Here is a 16,244-nt window from a genome sequence, read left to right as displayed (position 1 = left end):
TCCAAAACCCGCACTTACCAAATTAACGCTGAAATGACACAAAAATTTCTGCCACGGAATGTAGGGTGTCGAATTATTTACAGAAAGTGGCAGGGGCATTTTGGTCAAATTAAAATCAAACTTGGTCACGGAATCCTTTGTAACAACCTTTGGGCATGTGTGAAAGGTGGCCAAAAAGGGATCTGGAAATAATAAAGAAATAAGTAATTTACTTGTTCAATACGTTTGCAATTTCCATGGAAGCAGAAACTGCCATTGTTGCACATCTTTTCATGAGATTGGATGGTCGGGACGGTTGGACTACCGGGAGTTGTGTGTTTCTGTTGTATTTTGCATATATGTCCTTTCTCTTTCTCTAAATTGCAGATTCTACCTATAACAGACCGTCTGATCAAACGATTGATTCGACCAATTAATAAGATCATGTTGCTTCATCAGTTATGAACATGTTGATATACAATAACGTGCATATATGCTTGTTGATGTCTAATCATACCCATATGAACAACCAGTTTGACTCAAGGTTTTTCAGAGCCAGAAATTTCCAAAATACTGTATCATTTTCGAAATATAGAGAAAAACCAATAACAATGTTGTCGACAAAATTGATAGCCAAAATGTCTTGGAAACAAAATCTATGACACAATGTACGTAGGGATATGCAAGTTTCTTGGAAGCATAAAAAGGACACTAATTTCTTGTTTCTAGTGTACAAGATGCTACAAGTCCTATTTCCACATCTGCAAATTCAGGTGGCAAAGCGTTGTGGGGATGCTTTAGTGCCCCTAGTGTACAGTATACACTGACTTGAGTCCGACAAACCGGCATTAGCTATCTAGACTAAGCTCGGTATCATCCTCCAGATTATCAGGCTCCACGGGCGAGGAGGGTGTCTCCGCAAAGAGTACCTCATCTGGATACATCTTCTGGAAAAGCTGCAGCACCAACACCGAGTTTTACTAGGGTTAACATTAGGTGTGAAAGATAACGAGTCATTAAGCATAAAGAGACAGAAGCAAAAATAGTCCGTTAAAGAAGATGTACCGCAACAGTTGAATCTACAAGATCATTGTAGTTAAGATTTCCATCCGGCATGGGAGTGAAGAAGATGTTTTCACATTCACCCTGAAATCAATGTAAATCACAGCTCGAATGAAAAGACGCCAAGAACAAAAAAGCATCAAATAAGTGCACAATCGTCGTGGAAGATAGAGAATTACTAGGAATAACTTAAGTCCATACGTACATTGTGCGCTGTTGTGAGCTCCTGAATGTATAACGTACTCCAAAGTAGTGTCGGTTTTACATCTGCATCTTCACTTTGAACGGCGGAACCACTTTCATGATTTGCAGAAACAGGAAGTGTGAGAAGTGCATTCATTGCCGCGTGTAGCAACCTTTTCCCGTGTTCAGCATCATCACATAAACCAGAGAAGTACAGTACAAACCTGAAGTAGAGAAGGTAAACAAAATCAAATTTAAGAGGTTCCTCAAACAAGTTAGTGGAGTTAAACTTTTTTGCCATGTACATCTAATCCATACGTAAGATAGCAATACATAAAACGATGGCAGAAAGAAGGGAAGCATTATTATCGTCAATGATTTAGCATACATACATGCCTGACGGACAAACAGCCAGTTTGTCCGAACCGCCACCTATCTGGATAGCCCGGATTGAAGTATCCTGCTCAGAAAATAAAACTGGGAAGGAAAGAGGGAGGATTTGAGACGAGCAATTTTAGTTCGAGTACTCGAATTTAAAGAAGCACAATAACAGCACCAGAGTTAACTCTTACGTCTAGGAGGATACACAAGCAAGCAATTTGATACATCTGGCTTCAAGGAACTGGTCGTAATACATATTCCCCTGGCCACCTTTCTTTTATCACCTTTCAAACTTAAAACTTGAAGAGTTTCTTCCAGATTTGGTGAAGATGAAGCAGGTGGCAATGGGACTGTCAAGGTTGGATCCAAAAGCAGCTGATGACTAAATATTTCCTCGCCTGAAGCTAATTTAACACCCTTGTATTGCCCAGTTTGCTGCAAAAGTTCAAGCCATGATAAAACATCAACTATTTGCAACATTCTGGTAAAAATTAGTTTATTGCAGTAAATATGTTTTGTATTAAGAACAACCGTTAGTATGTTCATTCCATACCTTGTCCATAAGCAGGGCAGTCACTGGCATTCGCAGAACCTGGATGAAAGATGTTTCAGATACAGATAAGAAATACAGCGGTATTGATGCATGTTTGTGCATATATACTTCCAGTGAATGTTGTGGATTGACTCATTTTAGCAGAAATTAATGCACATGAACATAACTCAAACCCATTTTAAAGTGATAAATAGAACTATAACATCAAGCTAACTTCATGTTCTTTCTAAAAATAACATAATTCCTCCAAATACAGAGTCAGAGACAACCGGAAATTTTCAAGAAATTAAAAAATATATTAAGAAAAGTTAAATAAGAGAGCACATGTTAGCCCAACAATAAATAAATAATTAAGGCAGATAAATACAAAGAAGTATGGACAGGCCAATAACAGTTTAGGATACTTTTCCTCGAAATTAAATAGCAGATACTTCAACTTGAACTTACTTGGATGCAACCTTTAACAGCAGCACGACGGGTAAAGCCTTGTAATATCTCACCATGACCATAAAGTGGATAAAGCAAAGCCCCAGGCACATTTGGAAACCTAAGAAGAAAGAATGATAAAGAAACTACTTGTGGCATACAGATTTAAATATCTTCTTGGTATAAATTTGAGGCTCGTAATCTTGAGTCAGGGGACACACTGAAATCATTAGGTTTAAATAAGAAAAACACTACACCTCAACAGCCTCTATTTTTACATATAAGTTTCAATGAAAACAATAGGATACTACCCATTTTTACTTCCTTCTAGTTTCCCCTTCTACACAGATGTACTTATTTTCCATAACCATAAACCATGGCTGTCAAACATTGTACGGTTTCTTCAATTTTTATCACTAAAAAACATTACTCTTAACAATCTTCATATTGTCTCTAGATAATAAACAAATCAAACATGTTTGATATATAGATAAATTCTATATGGGTACCAGGTCAAGCATCATTACAATAGTACTTCACAGAAACTAAAACATCATAGAATAAATGTTAAGTACAAAACAAAATGAGACAACTGACCTTCCAACCGATTTTTGGTAGAGATCTAAACGCTCCATCCCTTCTCTTGTCTTAAGTACAGTTTTACAGACTTCCGAGTTGTCCTGATCGTCATCTGCCAGGGAAATGGCATACAGAATACTCCTGCATGGAAGAAAATGACACATTCTCAGAATAAGGAAGCGAAAAACTATCTGAGGCAGTGAAGAAACAGTTTCAGGATAACAAAGAGCCAGCTGCTTTCTTGGTGTAGTCCACTATGAAGACTACTCATGCTTAGTTTATTGGGAAACAACAGAAAAAAATAAATAAAATACAAAATCAATTTTTTTTTCATTACAAAAAATAATGTAACAAGCAGCAAAGAATACTAATTGGTTTCCTATAAATGGTTCAATGGCACTGAAGCAATGGACACGTCCAAACAACTTGGCAAGGTAAAGTAATCTTAACAAGGCAAGTGAGACAAGGGAACAAAGTAATGTCACTAACAGATAGAGAAAGGCAATGTGATCTGTACGATTTAATCTTGGGTGGCAACCGCATCCTCTTTAAGAAGTCAGCAAAGGGACTCTCCAAATCCTCCTCTGAAATCTTTGCATTTTCATTCCCTCCATCATCGCCAGCAGAGGCTGCCAAATGCTGCTGAACAAGCTTGAAGAACCTCATCAACTGATTCTTCTCTATAAGACTCAAGCTCTTGTCTTTAAATATTGCTGATCGAGAGTCTGGCACACTGGATAATCGCCCACTCTCATCACAAATGAAGCTCACATCAATGCTCTTGAAGCTCAAATACGAGCCCACGCCTGATTTAACTATAAGGTCAATGGCTTTGTCAGCACAAAACAAAACCCTAGGCCCGCCAAGGTCGATAAGGAACTTTGAGAACTGATTTGCAAGGATTTCTGGGGCATAGTTGGCAGTCTTAATGTTGGAGTATACTGATCGGAGGGTGACATCTAAGGCAGTGTAATCAAGGCTACTACTTGTAGAGCTGGTACCAACAATGGTGGAGGGCGGGGTAGCATGCGATTTTATGAAGGAGGTGAGCTCATCAAGTTGAAGAGAGGCAAACTGGCTGCCATAAAAATGGTTCCGGTCAAGGTGGAGGACAGTTTTTCCAGAAGCAGAGGCCGCAGCGGCAATTATTGTTGCAGGGAGGCCTGTCCCAACAACAATAAGATCAAACGTAGTGGTCTCGAGTTCGATTGGATCGTACAAAGACGAGTCACTCATGGCACTGGGTCGAAATAGTTGCAAATATCAGTTAAAGACCCTGCCTTTGCAAGGTCAGAGACTAGAAATTACTTAAAACTAACAAATCCGGCACGCCAATACGCACAATCCAAACCAAGCCTATAAGAAAACAAAGCAAGCAAACAAGAAACTCAATGTTAATACATTACTTATACAAAATTTAGCATAGATACGGAACTTTCGAGGAAAAATAAGTTGTGGGTATTGATTATTACAGCAGGTTATCCATTTGGGGCCGTTTCGATATCGAAATTAAATCACTAGCAATTCATTTCAAACCAAAAAGAGTAGAGGATCTCAAATTCTCAGTGAAATAAACATGGGTTTATCAAAAGCAAGTCAACTGAATAGCTACGGAAACTAAAGCTTCGATCTTTATATTTAAAAAATTATCAAATCAAATTTGCAAGTGAAAAATTAGCAGAAACCAATCGGAAGATAAGAAGTACAGATTACAGAGCAAAAAGGCAGCTGAGATGAGATTAATGGAAGTTGAGAAGCCGCACCGAAAAATGGAAAAATAAAAGAAAATCGGTTTCAGGAAGACGATGGATTGAAGGTCGCTAAAATTTACCTGGGAATCAGGAAGGAAGACGAAGAGTCGCAGCGAAAGAGCCCGCGGAACAGCAAATTCAGATGAAGAAGAAAACCTCTCCGTTTAAAGTTTGAACGGGTGAAGAAATAACTTTCTCATCGACATGTCGTTTCTCATTTGGGCACGAGTGGGCTACATGTCGTGCGTTATTACTTATTTTTTATTGATTTGTGAGTGGTGTGTGCTATTACTTGTTAGTTGTTACTTACAAAACAAAAACACCAATAAGCGCAGCCCTTAACAGTAACATACTCAGAACTAAGGTTGTATTGAAAATTTCAAATCTGAATCGGAATTTTTTGTTCCGAGTTCGTTTATTTTCGATTTCAAAATTTTTTGAAAAATTTGATGGAAATTGGAATGTACCTATTTGATGGAAATTTTTTCAAAAATTCGTGATGTTTATGGTTTGCAATTAGGAATATATTGTCGTCTCGTCTTACGATTTATTGAGTAAAAGAAAGTATCATTTTTTTATAAAAAATTTAGTTTTTGCGTTTGAAAACATACAAATTAATAAAAATAGTTCACGAAAATAGATTTTATGACGGGGTTTTGAGATTTTCGCAAAGCGAAACCCGTTCTTGTAAAAAATGTGCGTGTCGAATTTTTGCAAAATATTCATCCAATATCATTTAGCTCATCTTCCTTTTGTCCACATAAGGACTTGAATTTAACCAACAACTATTGTTTGTATATAAACTAAAGAGAAAAATGTTCTAGCCCAAGCCACACAATGGAAATTTCACATATAGATCTAAAACCTTCAATCCGCGACCATAGCGCTTCATCACTGTCTTGATCTGGATTCCGCCCGTCTAGCTTCATCTGGTGTCGATGGAAACAGCTCCACGTACCTCGACCCAATGGTCATCTTGTCCTTGCACATTGCCTTCTTTGCCTCGTCTGCAGAAACAAACTCCACATATGCCTCCCCGGTAGCTTTTCCGTCTGGGCGGCAAGCAATATGCACCCTATCTTCTACAACCTTGAATTCTCCAAAAAACTCCACAATTTCAGATCTTTTTGCTGAGAAGGGGAGGCCGCGCATCTTCAATATTTCAGTGTACTCCATTTTCTCCTTGTCGCTGAACCTCTTTGATTTAGATGGAGGAGGGCTTGCTGCTTGATAGTCATTATCATAAATTCCTTCATAGTTTACCTCCGCTGCAACAGCCTTGTAGTACTCCTGCCTCTTGCACCTGAACACTTCGACATACCTACGGCCCATGTTCTGCCGATCTCTCTGTAAAGCAAGCTCAACCTGCATGGGTCCAGCAAAAACAACAAAGGCCTCGCCTGAAAACCGTCCACCCTTGTTGACCAGCAACACATCAACAATATCCAATCCAGCAAAGAACTTGAAGATGTCAATATCTGTGCAGTTGAACGGAAGTCCCCTGAGACGGGCCACAGGAAAAACAGGGGGCTGAAAATTCCCACCATAGCCATAAGGTTGAAAGCCACTTGCGCCGCTGCTCACTGCGAAGTAGGGATCCATCATTCTTGGTCTCTTTGAGCCGACCTCGTACCCGTCCGAAACCCCCCCGCTTCCCAACATTGCCCTTAAATACCCAAAAAAGAGAAAATCCCCCACTCAACCTGTTAATAAAACCGAACCCAACCCACACATTTCCCTGACACCTAATGTCTGAAACCCTAGATTTGTTATTCTAACATAAATAATAATCATATCCACCAACCCCATATCAAACATATTAAAACATAAATAAACCTAGATGCATAGCAAACCACAGGAAAAAAAAAAATCCCATTTTTCCTACAAACAAGATGTCAATCCTTATGCAGCTAAGCTAACAGATGCAAGCAATCATATGAGATTTCACAAGCATAAAATCGGATTCCCAATCACGCAATACATACTCTACGATTTTAATAATTCACATCACCGCATAATTTATGAACTATTTGAGCATGTCACATATCATGAAAATCACAAACTCAAATTTCAAATTTGCCTACTTGTTTGATGAATTACACAAATAGGTTAATAACCAGCCAAGCTCTAAGTGTTCTACTAAATTCTTGAATTCGAAAAAATCCCAATTATATTACCAGATATAAAGATTTTCTTGATCAACTTTATTTACTCGATTGATTACCTTAATCCAAAAATCATCAGAATCGTAATCAAAACCATCAATTATGTTCTAAGGAAAACAACCACAGATTTCATACCTACAAATGCGAAAAGAAAAACAACATCGCGAGAAACAAACAGATGCATACAAAATCGAACTGTGCTTACCCTCTCGATCCGTACATGGTTGCAGGCTTGCAGCGATTTGAATTCCAAGGCAGCTTCGAGTCTCTAAAGGAGAAAGACTGAAATTTGGGGATTTGAGTATTATCCAGAAAAACCCTAATTGCGATCGTTCGAAAGGACAAATAGGAGATTATCGAGCTTTGATTTATATATGAGTCTCCATTGACCAGCTCCCTAATTGGGTCCGTGACTCGCCAGTATTTTGGGCTTTCAACCGACCCAATTGATCCAATCTTCAAATTTGAGGACGAGCTTTGGGCCAAGAATTTGGGCTTTAGGCCAGCCCATTCGAACTTTTCCCATGGGTTCTGTGTCAGCCTGCTTTATATGTCTCTTTGAATTTTTATAATTTTGATAGTATTCGAACTTAAAACATTTTCCAATTGAATAACAAGTTTAATATCCCAATTAACGTCCCAAACTAGTTACACCGTTGTACACCTTACTTAACTCATAATTCATAACAACACAATCTTGTATGGATAATCTTAACCGTGGGATTTTATATGAGTTAATGCGTATGATCACATTTACATCACATTAACAAAAAACTCATTAATTTAATAAAGGATTAAACGTTCAAAGAGACAAAATGTATATATTAATACAATTTGAAAATTACTTTAAATTTGAAGAAAACATAAAAGAAAGACAGAGAATATAAGGAGCATTTTCAAAACATATATCAACGTTCTCCGATGCAAAATGTCTGAACAAACATCGTGGAATCTGCTCTGCAAACTGCAAAGGACTAGTTTACAAATCAATGAAAAAGTTTGGATTAGTAAATGGTACTTAATTAAATTAAGAACAAAATGCCAGCTTGCTTAGTTAGCACTGTTAATACATTTATGCAGTAAATAATGTCTAGTGGAGGAGGACCCGAGACATGTGCATATCAAGAAAGAAGGGTTTACGTTAAAATAATCTCACGTGCCAAAAAGCTGGATTAGGTTAAAATAAAACCAAATTGAAAAGAGTCTCCACCAAACCTCACCAATGACTGAATCAACACTCAATTGCATTTGAATTTAAAGATCAATTTTTATGGTACGAGTATATTATTATTGTATTACGTGTTAAAAATTCTATATTGGAAGCATAACAAATGACAATATATGGTACATGGCTTTATTCTTAATTGAGTTTATATCACAAATTAGTCTTTGAAATTGTCTCACACCATCAAGATGGTTCATAAAATTGAAAATCGATCAACGTATTCCCTGAAAGTAGATGTCACAAATCAATATGGTCATTTCATCATAATTTTGTAAAAAATTTTGTTATGTGCTAATGTGTGTTTAACAATTAATTAAAAAAGTTGTCAAAACACATTTTTGCACAATGAGATTATCTCAAGGCAGAGCTTGACATTCTCCACGTCACCAAGATCATCGGGGGAGCGCCCAACAAGCTCTCTAATATTAGGGCTGTGAAGATGTCGATCGCCCAAATGTTGACGATGGAGTCACAAAAGTCATCACCAATCAAAGCAGTTAGCAAAAGTGGTCTCAATCTTGGTCCAATTCGATGAAGGTGTAAAGATGAGTGTCTTGAGATTTTTTTTTTAGAGAAGAGACTGCAAAGGTTACCATAGATGAAGGTATAGGAGTATGAGTTAGGAACGGAGGTGATTAATTATTAAATTATTAGACCTATTTCTAACGATAGGGATAAATTCACTCATTTTAAAGTATCAAGTAGCTAAATTGGAGACAATATAAATATTAGAATACTGATTCGTCTCTCTAAAATTTAATTCCTTCTCTTCTGTTGTACGTTGATAAATGCATAAATGCAAATTTTGAGAAGGATTCTTTAACTGAACTCTAGCAGCGCCGCTTCCTCTCTCTCACGAAGAACAAAAGGATCATCTTGCCGCCAACCCCTTTCTTTGGTAGGGCACGGTTGGCAACCTTTTCTTCTTTGTAATTTCTATTTTCATTTTTTTCTCTAGAATTTTCCTTATCCTATCTAGAATCTCAGGCTATGCCTTCATGGATGGCTTGTTTTCCCGGCATGCTTTAGGCATTATCCTAGTGTTCTTTGTCAGTTTTTTGGTGTTTGTCTTTATTTTGTGTTCGAAAAACCTAATCATCCTGCAATTTCCCTCCTTCAGCCCCCAACACCCAGCACCTTCTATCTCCTTCATAATCTCCCCTTATTTGAGCATCTTCACCCGTTGATAGAAGGTAATGACAATTGGAGGGTAAGGGCAATGAAATTATCCTTATTATTCACGCTAAACAGTAACTGTCTTTGTGCAAGTCCACTTGTTTGGAAGGAATAGGGCAAGGGAAGAGAGATTACTATTCACAAATATATTTTTTAATTTTTTAATGTTTTCTTCGTCTTTTCTCCATGTGTTAAATTTGCAGTGTGTCTTATTCTATTATTTTTGGTGTGTTTAATTTTATATGTTTAACTTGCAGTGTGTCGAACTTTGTAAGATTTATAAGTGTAAACTTTGTATGTTTTTTAAATGTTTTTAATAATTTTTAAAATAAATTTTAAATTTTCTTAAAATTTTTTAGAGTAGGATTAATCCTAGCCATTCAATTTTTAGAATCTAACACACCGCAATGCGCCACGTGGCCCGACTCCAAGATTTTTTATTTTTTATTTTTTTACCATTGGAAATCCAACGACCCAGATAAACAAACTATTGAAAACCCAACGGCTGTTGTTGCATCATGTTTGAGTCGTTTCGCTCTGTCTCCTTCACATAGGGGACGTTTGTCTGCTGCTTCATCAATCGAGCGCAAAGCTAGCCCTCGCAATAATTGGCATGGCAGCTGCCAAAGCACTTGCATTTCCAACAACTACCCTCCCATTTTTTCTTCACCGGTGAAGCAACTTTCTTGGGGCATGAAGGCAATTTCATCCAATTGCAAGGGCAATTGGGAATGGGTGAAGATGCTCTTACACACTATGTTGCAGATATGTCAACAATCTATGATAAAATTATGTATGCTAATAAATAATAAATGTGAATAGAAAAATTAACAGAGTATGAACAAAACAAAAATATAAAACAGACAACTTGAAGATCAAGGCTTGCATACCGCAATGTCCTTGAAACAGAAATTTCGTCTCTACTCAGTGCTTGTTATTCTACGGACGTCTGCTTCAACAGGATTCAACGATCAAGTTAAAATTCCAGCATCGGAAAACTTAACTTCTAGCGAATTTCTGTGTGGTTCTCTCAGTAAGAATATTTAGGAATGTAGAAGAATAATTTGATATTTTCTGTGTTCTAAATGTCATGCAGATGGATGTATATATAGTGGGATTATGCATGTTTACAACAGGTATTCATTCTCAATGGTCCATTACCCTAATCACTATCTATAAGAGATAAAGCCTTATAAAATGAGAAAACATTTTAGGAATGGCTAATGTGGGATAATGAAATTTCTATTCAAAATTTCCAACACACTAGCCCTCCCATAACCTTTGCTTAACGATACAACCGGCAAACTTGATTTGGCCGCCAGATCTAAATCCTCCCCTCACTACCCCTCGCTTGACCGGCGTGCCATAATATCGAGGCCAAGTGTGTAGCGGTTTAGGTGTTTGAGATGCCCCTTTTAGCCACATCTTCTCAATTGCTTGTGTTTTTTGTTCTTTTTGCAAGGGTATATGAAGGTGGTTTAGATCTGGTGGTTCTTTTCCGGTGCGACAATTTTGATGGTGAAATCTAGTTGGAGTTGTTTTCTTATTGTGGGTTGGAAATTTTTGTGTTGCAATGCCTTCATCGAATTCGACACGGAATAAATTTTCTCAGAGCAGCTATCCTTGTGGCTGGTTGCTAGTGAGGTCGTAGCGGCGATGACGACGGCAGCAACTACGTTCTGCTTTTGTGGGATGAAGATTAGAATTCTCTTTTTGTTTTTTTATCTTTACATTAAATGAGTTTTTTGACTATCCTAAATTTTTATTTGATTGTTTGACGTAATATACATTGAGTCTTCCCTCGTTCAATGAAATTTACGTTTTCTCCGACCCAAAGAAATGCAAATATCTTGAGAAAAAAATTGTGTAAAGAGAGCGCGCACCACACAATACTTTTGGCAAACTGGCCCCCAACTTTTCATTTCTCGATGGCCACCTGCTTAAATTTGTACCAAACACAATTTACTTTTGCTTTTTTTTTATTATCCAATATACAAAATTATTCGGTACTGTGATATTAGTGTCGGTGAGAGATGCATAAATACTATCTTTTGATTTTTCCGAACATAGATACTTTTATTGATTACCGTTCAATCTACTGCTTGATTTTACTGGTATTTGGTGATCAAGCTCCGAAGCATAAGCTTATCTACACGATGACGAGAACAAGAAAATGTCTTATTTCAATAAATACGATCGGTTATATAAATTCTAGAACGTTATTAAATTCGATTTAATTAGCGTTAAGTTTTTATAATTTCCAAGTATTCTATATCTTTTCTTAAAATATATTTTTAAGTTTTCTTAAATCTTCATCTACCTTTTTTGCTATGAGTCTCTAACTCAAACTCTCACGTTAAAGAAATTAATAAACCTTCATTACTTTAGCCCTTGTTACTTAATCTGGTTGATCACAAAAACATTACTTAATTTACATTGGTTTTATAATCCAATACATATATAGCATAGTTAGGAGATATTTTTCAGTGTGACCGGTATAGAAGAAGGTACATCACGTGTCACTATACAAATTATGGGATATGTGTGTTAAAAAGTTAATAACTTAAAAAATAAAATTTCACACCACTTACATAAAAACATGGAATATACCACTCGTTTTGCTATCGCAATAAAAAATTTCTCCACAGTTAGCAGTAAGTAACACGTACAGATCTGGACTAAACCAAATTATTATCCTCTATGAACCCAAATTTAAATTAATGTAGTACATGAGACAAATTAGACGTCCAATAAAAAGAATTGTTGGCTTTGAACTTTTGATTGGATCATAACTATACAAGAAGGTGGTTACATTAATTAAAGCAAAAATGGCACATCCGATAGGTGCGGATAGGTAGCAATAATTCAACTGAGAAAAGCATACGGAATGGAAAGTTCCTTTCTATATTATTAAAGTAGGGAACGAAAAATAGATCGGAAATCAAACAAAAGCAAATGCTATAAGAATAACTTACATATAATGAGTTCATCGTTATTATAATATTTCAAGTTTAATAATATATTGTTATGTAGAAAATGTTTACACATGACAATACATTAGTGGACCAAAATGCCACATTACGATGAACCCTTTTATATAAATCATTCTCATGTGTTATTGAAATACGATAAGTCTGGCAATTTGAAAATCTAATTGTGCACTCGTGATAAGAATATTTTTCTTTTAAACATAAGAGAAAGAGAAATGATAAGGGAATACTCTCATAAGTAGGATGCCACCTTATTACATAATATTTTATAATCTTGATACAAGAATTAACGTTAAATTGTGAAATGTTACAGAATCTATACACACGTGATACAATGCAAGTGGCTAATCTTTTTACTTTCATAATTTTGAAATCTGCGTGAACGTGCCCAACCAACTCATTCGGTACTTTTATAAGTATTTTATTAACCAAAAAAAAGATTGAATATTAACATCACGGAAAGACCAACATGTTTCAATCCGTAAAGAACATTTTTTTAGTACGTTTTTCAACAGACTCCTATGCAAAACATTTGAACAAAAATCTTGGAATCTGCCCGTCAAGATCTACAAATTAAAAAGGGCCAGCTTGCTTACGATTTGTTAATGCATCTTATGCAATAAAACAATGTTAATTAATCGATCTCGCTAGTCCTTTTAAAATGTTTACCTAGACCCGAGATTTTTATTTTCTTTAGATACTATCAATATTAGAGACAACAATAACAAAGTTTTTTCGTACTAAGTATGATCAACTATATGAATCTTAACATGTTATTGCACTCGATTGTATGTTACATTTTCTATTAAATATAAGTATTCTAAATCTACTATCAATAGTAGAGAACGAGAATCACAAGATCTCAATATAGTGTAAAGATAACCATTTTTAACTAATTAAGCTGCAAAAGCGTACCCTGCAAACCCTAGAATTAAAAGCAAAAAGAAAGTTAAAATCAGATCTCACGTGCTATTGCATAAAAAAAGAGACCAAGTTCTCTCACTTCATGAATGCCTGGCCCTTTGGGGCCAAGCAACTTCCACTAAATTTTTTTAATAAAAAAAAGAAAAAAAGAAAACTTCCACTAAAATTGCAACATAATAATTGAGTCAACAAAATATGAATAATAATTTGAAATTTTGGACAACCTATCTTAGTCCCTGTGGTAGTAGGTAACTTATAAGAGCGAAGCTTTAGCTATCAGATCATAGCAATGGATGTTTCAAATCAGATCACCATCCACGAAGAAGCAGCTGGTTCAAGTTTTATGGATCTTGACGTGTACAATGCGGCAAAAGCCGGCGATGTCGACGTCCTTCGGAAGCACAGAGACCACCTTGACCGAATGTTGACTCCAACCAAGAACACAATCCTCCATGTTTACATAGCATGCTCAACGTTGACTGAAACTGACTCCGAAGAAGCACTACTACTAGTAACGAAGTCAGCTAATGTCGTCGAGAAGATTGTTGAAATGTGTCCGCCGTTACTGTTCCAGCCCAACGACGGCGGTGACACCGCATTGCACGTTGCGGCGAGGCACGGCTGTACTCGTGTGGTTCAAGTTCTTCTTAAGCAGGCTGCGAAAAGAGATTGCGGCCCCGTGGGGAAGCTGATGGGGGCAACCAACAAAGTGAAGGACACGGCGTTGCACGAGGCAGTGCGGTTTAACCACCGTGGTGTGGTGGAGGTGTTGACTCGAGAAGATCCTGAGGTTTTGTACTCTGCTAACGTAGACGGCGATACGCCGCTCTACTTGGCTGCTGAGAGGGGATATCGTGATTTGGTTTTCGAAATGCTTGGGACTTGTAAATGTTTAGCTTATGGAGGCCGCAACGGTAGAACGGCTTTGCACGCTGCTGTGATCTGCAACGATGAAGGTACGTATATAATTAATTCACATATTATTTTCATTTACCTTTGGTTTAATTTTTCATTTCTCAAGCTTGAGATCGATTAGGATCCATTTTTACTCAATGTGAAATACTAATTACAATTAGTTAGTTATTAGTTATGTATATTCGGACGAAATCCGAGAAAAGAACTTTATTCGGACGAAAAAAAGCTTTATTAACATGTCATGCTCAATTCGAGAAAAAACTTTATTCACATGTTGTGCTCTAATTGATTCTTAACTATGAAATTATGTCGGCGCTGACGCCCGTTCTCTCATTGCAAAGTCAGTATAAGTTTTCTCGGTTCAAGTACCTAAGCAGTTTTCTCTAAACTGTAATGTTATATGTAAAAAGACCTCTGTTTTATTTATCTTAATTTGTTATTTGTATTCTTTTTTGCTTTAGAAATGACGACAGAATTACTAAAGTACACTGCAAAAATGGCTCTCACCAAAGCGGTAGATGGCCAAGGATGGACACCTCTTCACTTTGCTGCACTCTTCGGTCACCCTTCCATTGCGAAACAACTGCTAGAATCTGATAGATCGGCTGCGTACATTGGTGACAAAGAGTACAAGCAGACACCCCTCCACATTGCAGCCTTTGAAGGACATGAAGGTGTAATGAGAGAGCTTGTTTTGCATTGCCCCGATTGCTGCGAACTGGTCGACTACAAAGGCCGGAATGTTCTTCACTACGCCGTTAAGTGGTGTCAAAGTCCAATTGTACAGGATTTTGTTCTGAAGGATCCATGGGTTAGCAACACCTTGTTAAATGGAAAGGATGCTAATGGGAACACACCGCTCCATCTACTCGCTCTTTCTCTGCTATGCGCGTCTGATCGTTTTGTAGGTGATGGTAGAGTTGATAAGATGGCATTCAACAAGGCAGACCTAAATGCTTTAGACATTGTTCTGGCTGATGAAACTCTGCCACCAACACTCAAGGTATGGTTGTTGCACTTGCAATTACATGTAAGAGTCGCTTATCCTTAACCATTGGTCACAATTCGGCACATATATCCAACTATCTCATTAAAACTACATAAAGAAACGTTTATGCAAACATGTCGAGATCTTATTTGTCCGCAAGGATTTTCCTTATGTATGTGGTCAAACTGAAAATTAGGCATCTTTCTTCTTTGTGTTGCAGAGTGCCAATGGAGGCATTTTGGGAAGGAATGGGGCTAGACCAGGTTGTCATCGAATTGTATGCGGTGAAGACAGTGTATGCCAAAAATTCTACCCTTCTAGAAAAATTGAAATCGAGCAATTCGATGAAAACGAAGGTGGTAGCAGAAGTTCAAAAGTCAATCTATTCGAATGCGGCAAAGACACAGATGTAATATTGAAGCAAGTCGAAGAAGCCCATCTAGTAATGGCTACACTGATTGCAACTGCAACCTTCGCAGCAGGTTTCGTCATGCCCGGTGGTTGTTACCAAAGTGAAAAAGGATCACCAGGCCAAGACTGTGCAGTTCTAACGAGACATACAGCTTACCAAGCTTTTGTTGTAACGGATGCACTGGCGTTGTTTATGTCCACTTGTTCTGTCTTGATGCACTTTTATTTGTCTAGGCCGGACGCTATTGTTTGGGCGTTATCTTCTACCATGACCGCCTTGATTTTCACGGTGACTGCATTCATTACCGGCACATATGCAGTATCAGGTCATTCTCCAGGACTCGCCATCGCTGCTTGTGTGCTTGGCTTCTGGTACTTTTCCGCAGCTCTTTTCATGCTTGGTCGTCCATCTACCAAAGCTTTTCGGCGGCATTTTTTTCCAGTTGCCACCGCAGCTTAGTTGAATCAAAATTCTCTACTTGCCTTGTTTTTACTTGATTTAATTTCTAATCTAATATATGCCTTGTATGTACAAA

At 37.3% G+C, this 16,244-nt stretch overlaps 3 protein-coding genes across 4 annotated transcripts; 1 reads left to right on the top strand and 2 right to left on the bottom strand.

Moving 5' to 3' along the window:
• Positions 1 to 541: 541 nt before the first annotated feature.
• On the bottom strand, positions 542 to 5,144 carry LOC103929629 (rab escort protein 1). The gene is made up of 10 exons (XM_048588160.1): positions 4,995 to 5,144; positions 3,681 to 4,519; positions 3,182 to 3,304; positions 2,606 to 2,705; positions 2,159 to 2,197; positions 1,797 to 2,040; positions 1,617 to 1,701; positions 1,247 to 1,448; positions 1,045 to 1,125; positions 542 to 935 (listed from the first exon to the last, which is right to left on the bottom strand). The coding sequence occupies exons 2-10, from the start codon at positions 4,397 to 4,399 to the stop codon at positions 828 to 830; spliced, it is 1,701 nt and encodes a 566-aa protein (XP_048444117.1). The 5' UTR covers positions 4,400 to 4,519; positions 4,995 to 5,144; the 3' UTR covers positions 542 to 827.
• Positions 5,145 to 5,622: 478 nt separating this feature from the next.
• LOC125479114 (heterogeneous nuclear ribonucleoprotein F-like) lies at positions 5,623 to 7,430 on the bottom strand. Of its 2 annotated transcripts, none has more exons than XM_048588153.1 (2): positions 7,285 to 7,430; positions 5,623 to 6,580 (listed from the first exon to the last, which is right to left on the bottom strand). In XM_048588153.1, the coding sequence occupies exons 1-2, from the start codon at positions 7,299 to 7,301 to the stop codon at positions 5,806 to 5,808; spliced, it is 792 nt and encodes a 263-aa protein (XP_048444110.1). In that variant the 5' UTR covers positions 7,302 to 7,430; the 3' UTR covers positions 5,623 to 5,805. The 2 variants fall into 2 exon arrangements, with proteins under 2 accessions (XP_048444110.1, XP_048444113.1); XM_048588156.1 differs by having other exon boundaries at positions 5,623 to 6,497.
• Positions 7,431 to 13,358: 5,928 nt separating this feature from the next.
• Positions 13,359 to 16,244, top strand: LOC125471189 (ankyrin repeat-containing protein At5g02620-like). The gene is made up of 3 exons (XM_048571364.1): positions 13,359 to 14,350; positions 14,771 to 15,312; positions 15,518 to 16,244. The coding sequence occupies exons 1-3, from the start codon at positions 13,684 to 13,686 to the stop codon at positions 16,166 to 16,168; spliced, it is 1,860 nt and encodes a 619-aa protein (XP_048427321.1). The 5' UTR covers positions 13,359 to 13,683; the 3' UTR covers positions 16,169 to 16,244.

The sequence above is a fragment of a genome, unplaced genomic scaffold, assembly GCF_019419815.1.
Source record: "Pyrus x bretschneideri cultivar Hongxiangsu unplaced genomic scaffold, Pyrus_bretschneideri_v1 Contig1, whole genome shotgun sequence".
In the NCBI taxonomy this organism is placed as follows: domain Eukaryota; kingdom Viridiplantae; phylum Streptophyta; class Magnoliopsida; order Rosales; family Rosaceae; genus Pyrus; species Pyrus x bretschneideri.
Note: the sequence above shows the minus strand (reverse complement) of the source record. Positions and strands in the feature narration are given on the sequence as shown.

Coding starts and splice junctions, on each gene's coding strand:
- LOC103929629 (XM_048588160.1), bottom strand. CDS start 4,399: ATGAGTGACTCGTCTTTGTACGATCCAATCGAACTCGAGACCACTACG. Junction 2,198..2,605: donor CTGTTAAAGGTTGCATCCAA/GTAAGTTCAAGT, acceptor TCTTTCATCCAG/GTTCTGCGAATGCCAGTGAC. Junction 936..1,044: donor TTGTAGATTCAACTGTTGCG/GTACATCTTCTT, acceptor TTGGTGCTGCAG/CTTTTCCAGAAGATGTATCC.
- LOC125471189 (XM_048571364.1), top strand. CDS start 13,684: ATGGATGTTTCAAATCAGATCACCATCCACGAAGAAGCAGCTGGTTCA. Junction 14,351..14,770: donor TGTGATCTGCAACGATGAAG/GTACGTATATAA, acceptor TTTTTGCTTTAG/AAATGACGACAGAATTACTA. Junction 15,313..15,517: donor CTCTGCCACCAACACTCAAG/GTATGGTTGTTG, acceptor TTTGTGTTGCAG/AGTGCCAATGGAGGCATTTT.